This window comes from Cololabis saira, chromosome 13 (assembly GCF_033807715.1).
Source record: "Cololabis saira isolate AMF1-May2022 chromosome 13, fColSai1.1, whole genome shotgun sequence".
Lineage (NCBI taxonomy): Eukaryota > Metazoa > Chordata > Actinopteri > Beloniformes > Belonidae > Cololabis > Cololabis saira.
The window spans coordinates 31,844,160-31,854,709 of NC_084599.1; the positions used below are offsets into that span (position 1 = coordinate 31,844,160).

The 10,550-nt window shown below is 39.2% G+C and overlaps 1 protein-coding gene across 1 annotated transcript in view; it reads left to right on the forward strand.

Moving 5' to 3' along the window:
* Positions 1-9,755, forward strand: part of LOC133457864 (ephrin type-B receptor 1-like) — a 122,934-nt gene extending 113,179 nt beyond the window's left edge. The window contains exons 18-20 of the mRNA XM_061737233.1: positions 4,337-4,533; positions 4,642-4,800; positions 9,644-9,755. Of these exons, the coding sequence (XP_061593217.1) occupies positions 4,337-4,533; positions 4,642-4,800; positions 9,644-9,755 (468 nt within the window). The remainder of the gene's footprint in view (positions 1-4,336; positions 4,534-4,641; positions 4,801-9,643) is intronic.
* The last annotated feature ends 795 nt before the right edge of the window (positions 9,756-10,550 follow it).

Sequence of the window (10,550 nt, forward strand, 5' to 3'; positions counted from 1 at the left end):
TATTTATTTGTGGATTTATATCTATACTGACTGATCACTGTGCCTGTCCTTGGTTTTAGTACCCATCTTTCTTGTGTTTATTATCATTTGCCACATAATTAAAGCAACCTCATACTAAATTTAATGTTAATTTCATATGATGTAAATAATATGAAAAACATATACAAATATGTTGTAACTTTAGCTTGTATAGTTATAATAAAACATTGTTTTGACTCAGTTTGTCCCATGAATTGTCTGATGAACGTGCAACTCGGATTTTAAGATCCATCACTATCATCTGATGTACATATATACAACTTGGATTTTAAGATGTGTAATGCATTTTTAAATCTTTCGGTGAACTATGTAGAATATAATAATCGGGATATCGCATAATCGGGATATCGCAATGTGTATCGTATCGTGGCTCAAGTATCGTGATGCGTATCGTATCGTGAGGTCCTTCCCAATACCCACCCCTAGTATCTACCATTGTCTGTATTTCCATCTCAAACAAATGCTGTTGCATCCCTGGGTTTGGGGTGTGGCACTGCCTCAGATAGCGGAGCTTCAGTGTCTTGGGTTCTCATTCATCAGTTAGGTAAAAATGGAGCAGGAGATCTGCAGTAATTCAGACTCTGTTCCGGTCTGTTGTGGTGAAAAGAGTTGAGACGAAAGGTGAGGCTTTCAGTAGGCAGTGACCGAAAGAATGAGGTCATGGGTACAAGTGACGGACGTAAGGTTCCTACGCAGGGTGGCACTTAGAGACGGGGTGAGAAGTTCATTCATTCAGGAGGGACTTGGAGTTGGGACTTTGCTGTTGTTCCATATGGAGAAGAGCTGGTGGAGGCAGTTTTTGATGCCCGCTAACATTAGGTCAGGGCGTCCTTGCTCAGGTTGCTGCCTCCCGCAAATCAAACTCGGATAAGCACAGGTGGAGGCAGCACAAAGGGACTCTATAGGCGTGGAGATTTAATGGATTTTACATTACCATCTAAGATTTATTCTTGTTTGGACATATGTTCAACCACTCTCTCCTTTTCTCTTCTGTTATTACTTTTTGGAGTATTTTAATCACCTCTGCCATCATGTCAGCTGCAGCTGTGTGCTAGTTCCATCATTGTTGATGTGTGATGCGGTACCGTAAAGTACCCCTTTTAAAGACAGGAGACTGCAAAAGCTGATACTGATATTTTAACATTATTAACATTTTAAACAACATTGTCGCAACTTAGCAGACTTTGGTCAAAAACATGAATGCTTATATATTTTAAAAAACTGGAAATCGGAAAACCCCCCAGGACCCAAACAGTGGATCAATGAACTTGGATCATATTGTACTCCAGAAAAAATATTGTATTCCGTTAAAAAAAAACTTTGACCATATTTGGGGACCTTTTTTTGGATTTTTTGCTTTTAATGGACTAATGATCTGAATCATCTACTATGTTAATGAATTTGTTTACACAGGACTTGATTATTTAATGTATTATTCATTTTTGTTCTAGTATTGATAGACATATGTTAAATAATATGTTAAATAATTTTGAATGATGTAATCTATTGACCATATGAGGGAGGGAAGGGGAGAGGTGTGTGTTGTTGTTTTTTATTTTTATTTACATTTTTTTTTTATTATTATTATTATTATTTATTTATTTTGGTTTAATTAATGTTATGAAAAGTAAAAAAAAAAAAAAAAAGGGGGAGAAATATTGATAATTATATTGTTATTGTAAATATTATTTCTTTTTTTTATGCCCTCAATAAAGATATCTATACAAAAAAAAAAATGAATGCTTTCAAATGAATTGCCTACTGCATTCCCAAATTAGGCCAAAAACTATTTTGATGAAAAGACGAATTAATCTTGGTGTATTTTCAGAAGTGCAGACATTGTGAGATGATCACAGATATATTAAACCAATATAAGACTCTAAGCAGCATTGCATCTCTATGATCCTCTTCTTCATGACTGCACGTTGCTGCCTGTGGCTTTGATCATGAAGATGACAGTAGGCTGTAGAACATGCCACAATATAATTTAGATTTGACTATTTATAGAATCCAGTTCAAACGTATTATAGATCCAAGAAAAGACAGATGGGGGAGTCGCTGAGAGAAAAAAAAAACACCAGACAAGATCTGTCAGCCGACCCGCGTGTTGTGGCAGGAGAGTGTGTGTTTAAGAGAGAGAGGGAGTGTTGAAAGGTGGATCGGTCTGTAGCATCCAGCGCTTCTGTTAGTATTCTGTAACTGGGTCACAATAACATTTTGCCAATTTTTGGACGTGAGACCTGCAGGTTATTTGCCAAGCTGTGCATCACTGTTGATTGCAAGTCATCAGTGAAAACTGATGGAAAAAGTGGTGTGCTTTGAGACAGAACAAGAAGTAGGCGCTAAGAAATGTGTACTTTTATTTTGTAGATTATACAAATGGAGACTGCAAAACAAAAAAGGAAAAAAAAACAAAAAAACAAGTCAGGAGAAATTGATTTCCAAGTCCAGATTTAGTTTTTTTTCTGTCTTTCTTGCTTATATCAGCTAAAAATCCATTTCAACGTAACCAGGGATTTTTCTCATTTAAACATATTAATGGGTACCAGTCACAACATAAATCACAAAGTCTATTAAAACTAGCAGCAAAAGATGCCATTTTACCTTCCCACAGGAACTCTGAGTTGGTTTCCATTAAATCCTGAGTGAAATCTCTGGGTTTTTAGCTGCTAAATCCTCTACAATGTTTCCAGAAATGTGTCATGTTTCCATGTCTGTTCTTGCCAAGTAGTATGGAATCTTTGTGGAGCCTGAAGCCCTGTGAAATGCTCAGGAGATATTCTTTGACATCATGAGTGTGTAAAACATTTATTTGGCTGTTTGGCCAAGGAAATTCATAGTAAAGTATGAAATGTTTTTGCAAGATGATACGTCTGCAAGATATTATACTAATTTGTAAACAAAATGCTATGTGCTTGGAAGATAATTGTGCGTTTCAAAAATACAGATAAGTCAGTGAAGAGCATATTATTCACAAGCATGTTTCCTTTTTGATGTGGATGAGTTTTTGTTTTTATTAGTGGAACTGCTTGAAGGCTTTATAACAGCTGTTTGAGGCCACTAAAAACGTCTATTTACCCATATGACCCCTTTATGGCCTCTGTCACAAGATGAAAATTTACTCCAGAGCAGGTTGTGAACTCAGCAGGTGCCAGCAGTCTGTTGTTCCTGGATGTGTATGACAATCTTATGCTAGGCAATAGCTGCCAGGAATATCTTCATAAATTGGAATGAATTAATCTTGGTTCAAACTTTGAAGAGGAGGAATGGTTTGCCACAGAATTACAACTAGGGGTGGGCAAAAATATCGATATGGCAATATATCGCGATACTTTTCCAGCCGATTCAATATCAATATTCAAAATTTGAATATCGATTTTTTTTTTTTTTTTTTTTTTTTTTTTTTAATCCCCGATTTTTTCCCCATTATATCACCCAGTGCTCCTACCTAAGTGACAGTCCTGGGCATTGCCACTCTCTACCAACCCTGGGAGGGCTCTGCACTGAGCTTTGCCTGCAATTGCCTATCCTTAAAAAATGAAAAATAATGGACAGAGGTTTATTTATTTATGGATTTATATCTATACTGACTGATCACTGTGCCTGTCCTTGGTTTTAGTACCCATCTTTCTTGTGTTTATTATCATTTGCCACATAATTAAAGCAACCTCATACTAAATTTAATGTTAATTTCATATGATGTAAATAATATGAAAAACATATACAAATATGTTGTAACTTTAGCTTGTATAGTTATAATAAAACATTGTTTTGACATTGTTTGTCCCATGAATTGTCACTATAATCTGATAAACGTGCAACTCGGATTTTAAGATCCATCACTATCATCTGATGTACATGTACACAACTTGGATTTTAAGATGTGTAATGCATTTTTAAATTTTTCGGTGAACTATGTAGAATATAATAATCGGGATATCGCATAATCGGGATATCGCAATGTGTATCGTATCGTGGCTCAAGTATCGTGATGCGTATCGTATCGTGAGGTCCTTCCCAATACCCACCCCTAATTACAACTATATTTAAAAAAACAGGATTCAGGAACTCACTGGCTCTTCAATTGCTGACAAAAAATAAAGTGAAAATGCTGCACTTGTACGGGGATGTTGAAAGTAATAACTGACGTTGCAACACAGGAGAGCAGAAACAACCAAGGACAGCAAATATCCACCGATACCTCTTTACCTTTATCTAAGTTTCTGTGTCAGTATGCTGATAAAGTGGCCATCAGAGCTTTAATCAGCCCCTTTTCTGCCTTCTTCCCTTCTTTCAGGTGATAAATGCCATCGAGCAGGACTTCAGGCTGCCAGCTCCCATGGACTGCCCAGTAGTGCTGCACCAACTGATGCTGGACTGCTGGCAGAAAGACAGGAATGCACGGCCAAAGTTTCCTGATATTGTCAGCATGTTGGACAAAATGATACGCAACCCTGCATCTCTGAAAGCTGGAACCAGCAACATGGCCCCTGGGTGAGCAGAGATACAAACCCATTTACATACACAAACACTCTCTGTCTCAACCCCCTGTTTACGCAATGCAGCTCAAACTCCCCCTTCTCAAACTTGTTTTTGTTGCAGTCCTTCCCATCACTCCTTGTTAGACCGGGCAGCTCCAGACCTGAGCAGGGTGAGCTCAGTGGAAGACTGGCTGACTGCACTGAAGATGACCCAGTATAGAGACTCCTTCATTGGCTCAGGCTTCACTTCTTTACCACTCGTCACACAAATTACAGCTGAGTAGGTCAACTCACTAAAACTGCCTCTGTCCCCGTCCCTCATCATCTCAAACTGCTTATGCTGGGAAATATGTAGGCCTTAATTTGGAGGCTGGTTGGCTGGCTGGATGTCCATGTGAGCATTTGTCTGTCCCATCACATTCCTTCATTTCTAATAAACTTTTAAAACCTTAAAATTAGGTAAATACAAACTTAAGGGGGACCTATTATGGCATTTAGTGTCTATTTTAAACAGGCCTTGAATGTCTTAAAAACAAGCTTTTGATTGTTTTTTCTATATAAATTATAAATTCAGCCTCTGGGCCATGTCTTTATCTTTACCGTTTCTAACCTCATTATCTATGCGGGATTGTGTGACTGAGTGGAAAGGGAGGCTATGATAATGAGGCTAAAAATGGCAGAAGCTCCGGCCGGCGGAGTTAAGCCTGAATTACGGTTCTGCGTTAAATCGACGCAGACCCTACGCCGCAGGCTCTGTGTTGGTGTAACGCGGAACCATAAATCCGCCTTTACACCGTGTCATGCATGCGATGCGAGCGAGCGTCAGCGACAAAATCAATTCCAGTGTTTCCCCTACCATTATATAGGCCTGGCGGGGCCGCCAGGCCAACGAGACCCCCCGCCAGGCCTAAAAAAAAAAATCAATGATCATTTACGTTTAGGAGCCTCTGCAGCGCTGTTCTGCAACGGGAGTCAACCTGCTTCGTTGCCTAGTAACGCTGCTGAGAGCGCGGGCATATTATCTATTATGGGATGTATAGAGTTTGTAGCTAGCCAAAAAAAAAAAGAAAAAATATGGCGGGCGACAGACAACATGATATAAAGAAATGTTTCTGCAGGTCCGTGTGTTTGTGTTTGCATGAGACGCTGCAGGGAAGCGTGAAGGAAAAAACAGCCCGACGACGCACCATGCGTCCGCGGGGTCCTAGCGCCAGCCATGTATGAGCGTCAAGGCTGATTTATGGTTCTGCGTTACACCAACGGCGTAGGGTGTGCGGCGACACGCACCGTACGTGCGCGTCGCCGTGTACCCTACGCCGTAGGCTCTGCGTTGGTGTAACGCGGAACCATAAATCAGCCTTAACCGTCGCTGACACCGGTCCGACTGGTGACCCAGTAAAAAACAACGCATTTAAACATCTGGCTGGGATCCCTAATGGCTTAATAACCATAAATACAGCCCTTGGTTGTACCACACTCCCCATGGTACATTTCCAATTTGTTGTTTAGCTTACATTTTTGTTCTGATTGAGCTTCTTTTTTTGGTAAGCAATAATGATGAAAATAACAAAGACAATAGATTGTCTTTCCACCAGAACCACTAAAGGTTCATTTTTTTACCAGTCAAATGCATGTAACTCTGTTACAACAAAACAGGAAAAAAAATCTTCTACAATGTTTAAATTATTTATAACTGATATAATCTCAATTGTGAATAGGGATGTTTTGTCACATATGCCGTCAGCACAAGCAGCCGTTATAAGAGGACAATCCCAGAGGGTTTTCATAGAGATCCCTCTGAAATATCTAGAAAAGATGCTCAATGCTCATATGGGTCAGACCAGCACACTGCAGCCTGTCAGGCCCATGACACTTTGGTTAAAGGTTAGATGAAGTCTAATGATTTCATTGATGTGATATCATTCAGCAATATAGGCCTACAATGATTTTTAATGTAAAACTTTGTTATATTGCTACATGTCCAATATGCCGTCTCACGCGCCTCGTCTGTTTAGGGTTTTTTCGGTGGGTACCACCGGGCCTGAAAAAAATTCTAGGGGAAACACTGAATTCCATTGCTTTATTTTCTATTGGGCGCGCCGTTTTGAGCTGAACATTTGTCGGATGCCCTGCTTCTATTTTCAGTTGAAAGCGCTGTAGGAAACAGTCACAGATGAGTAACGGCTGATCCAGTTAGTTGAAATGAGATGTAATCTCTATGATACGTCCTCATTTCACTACAAAAACCTCAATAAAGTGGCAGCTGCTGGAGGGAGATGGACAGAGAGCATCCGATGTCACGCAGTGCGACGCGATAGTCAGACGCTCTCATGCAGTTACACGGTTTTATAGTTGTGGGTGTGGTTTCACGCATCGGAGGCCAAACCTCTGCTCCTGTCGTGACGTCACGACAGGAGCAGAATCTGAACGGCTCGTAGAAGTCACATGACACTGGACGGCTCATCCGGGCGGCTGTACAGACACTGCAGAATTTGGTTGCTTTCATCCTTCTCTGAGTTGGCAGGCTGAGGGGAGACCACTTTATATATGTTAAAGCAAGAAAAAACTTGTTTTTCATAATAGGTCCCCTTTAACTGAACATGTGTTGCATTGTACCATTTCTGTCCATGGCAAAATGCATAATGCAGCATGTGGAGAACATTGCACACTAGTAATGCTTCCAAAAGAAGTAGAGCTGCTAATTCAATGCAGTGATCATGTTAAATGATCATTACAAAAATGATCACATCTATAAAAACAGAATCTGCTGATTGGAGTATTCAGCTGTGTGACATAAACCCTGATAAGAAAGACATCAGCAATTAACTTAGAGAAGCAAATGTTTCTGTCTATCAATCTGGGAAGGTTTATAAAGCCATTTCCAAAAAACTTTGGAGTTCACCATTCTACAGTATTAGGATTATTTGAAATTAGAAACCTTTCAAGATTAGTGTTAATCCTCCCGAGACTGAACTTCTGAGCAAGTTCACCTCAAGGTCAGACGATGCAATGCACAGAAAAAGTGCAAAACCCCCAAAGGTTCAGACTCAATAGGCCTCAATTAAAGGCCTCATGTTAAATGTTAACCGTAATAACAATTGGGGGGGGTGGGTAATAAGGCCAATAAGGATTTCCACACAAAAGCCTCTTTTATATAAAAAGGAGAACCCTGGAAGAAAACCCCTTGGACAAGCATGACCAAAGCAGAATTTGTATTACATTTTTGTCTTCAATGTACAATGCCACATTTATTAAAAGCCACATAACACAGCAGCACAACCACCTCATACCAGTGCTCAAGCATGGTGGTGGAGGGGTAATGATTAGAGCTGGCTTTTTAGACACAGGACCTGGGCACCTTGCGGTCATTGAGTCTCTCTGACCTCCAAAGCGTGGCTGTAATTTGGTCATGTGACAGGAAATGATCCCAAACCCACCAGAAAATATACATCAGAAACTTTGTAAACTAGAATTGCCTCAATTTACTGAAATGCTGTGATGGAATTATTTTTTTTTTTAATTTTATTTATGCAACGCAATTCAGAGACAATCAATGTATACAAATAAACAGTGGTTTCCTTTTCTTTTTTTTTTAAACATAAATGAACATCTCCCTCCCTCTCCTTCCCCCCTCCCCAACCCCATAGACCTATTGCACAACTAACATGTTACCTTGTTACAACCAAAAACGTAATAATGGCCAATAATGTAATAACTGCCAATAATGTATTAATTTTGGCCATTTCAAATGTAATAAGGCCAATAGTGTAATAATGTGCCAATAATGTAATAAAACTTTTGAGCCAATAACGTAATAACTTTTTGCCGATAATGTAATAAGGCATTACATTATTGGCTGGTTATTACGTTATTGGCCTGATATTAAAAAATTATTACAAAATTATTACATTATCGGCAAAAAGTTATTACATTATTGACTCAAAAGTTTTATTACACTATTGGCTTTATTACATTCGAAATGGCCAAAATTATTACATTATTGGCCGTTATTACGTTTTTGGTTGTAACATACCTTAGGCATGACAGGGCAATGTAACATGTGAGAAAATAGGAAAAAATAAATACCACAGGTCTAAACATAATATCAAATAAATAAATAAAAAAGGTGCTTGTCAATAGTTGTGCAAAATGAGAGATGGTGGCTGCTTACTTCTCGGTCAACGTCGCAAAGTGGTTATGTTGGGCTATTCTAAGGTGGCTGAATGGGCGACCACTGGTGGGCCGGCATGAAGGGGCGAGTTCCACTTAAGCCGTGAGGTGAATCCTCAACCAGAAACTTCCCGAGCTGGGAGTTTATCAAAGTAGTTAAGTAGGGGTCTCCAGTGTGTATAGAACCTGTCAGATGCGCCTCTGAGTGAGAACTTGATCTTCTCCAGTTTCAGAAGACATAAGATGTCATTCAGCCAGGTTTTGATTGATGGTGGCTGGGGAGATTTCCACAACAAGAGAATTCTCCTACGAGCAACCAGGGAGGAAAAAGCAATAACATTATTTTGGGTGGCTGTAGTGCTATGATCGTCTGGGGTGTGATGGAATATTAAGAGTTGTGTGTTCATGTCGACTGCAAATCTCAATAAACTGAAAATGAGCTATTAGCAGAAAAGATATACATGCAAAAAGGATGATTTACAATGTCATACAAAAACACGATGACTATAAGTTATTGCTGCTAAAAGGTTTGTCTACAAGCTATTCAGTGATACGATGCACTTTTTATTTCTTAAAACAGTGTCTCTGTATTTGGTTTCTATTGTTTTTCCATAAATAAATGGCACAAAATGTTATCTGTAGCTGTATTTATTTAATTTTAGGTCAGAGTAAGGACCATATTTTTTAGTGTGCTGTATCTACGATGTCTTTTTATATAAATAGCCAGAATAAAAGTATTTAGTCTAATTCTTATATGCACAGAAGTCATTGTTTCATGAATAAAAAAAATCAATAGTTTTTCATATGGTGATTATTTGGTATAACTGTTCTTACTGATGCCTTTTTCATGATTAATTATGATTAATGATGTCCTACACGCAACAGCTGTCCATGTGCATATGACTTTTTTTCTATGATGATACAGTCTCCCACGTCAATGTGTATTTTCGCAGAGATCTGCAGAGGATCGGCGTGTCTCTCGCTGGACACCAGAAGAAAATACTGACCAGCGTGGAGTCGATGAGACACCACGTCGATGACCAGTCACCCACTGAGTCTGTGTAGCCAACACATGGAATCGGCACAGTTTGAGATGGTCGATGTGTGGAGGAACAGCCTGATGTCCGACACTTCCATTTTACACCCACGCACACACTTGCTGCTCTTTGGAGATCTCAGTTGGTGTATTTCATACTCACCGAGGTCAGTTCTGTGTTCGGCCAGATATGTCTTACAAATCACTGGACTAGACATCCAATTCCATTTAGCTTTTAAAAGTTGGAATACCTCCTGAAATGTAATAAACCAGTGTTATGTGTTACAGAGTAAAAACTGTAAACCTTGAGTGGACACATCACATCTCAACTCAAAATCTCTCAAAATCTGCTTGAAAGACAACCTTGACTTCAATCACTGAGCGCTGATGGCCATTTTTACCAAGCTGACTCACTGGCTTAAGGAGGGCAGGTGGCGCTTTTTTTTTTTTTCTATTAGTCTAAATCACACAAAAAGACTTCCACGAAGAAGTATTGTCAGAGCTAGAAATTTCTGTGAGGGGACACAAGCTGGACCAAAAGCCCTGACAAAAGGACTTAAAAACTGTGCGGACGAGACCCCCGACGGGGCTTCTTATCTGCTGCATGTTGTGTTGTGAGTGCTTCATTGTGACGGTAAAAACTGAATCCAGACGTGACTCATCTGTTTAAAAAGGGACCTTTTGGAATATATCTTCACATTGAAGAGTCTGTACATAATTGGGAAGTGTATTTCCTGTTTGCTTTAATTTTCTTTTTATCCAACAGTATTTGACAGGAGCATTTGGGAATTTTTTTTTTGTTTAGTTTTTTTAAAAGTGATTAT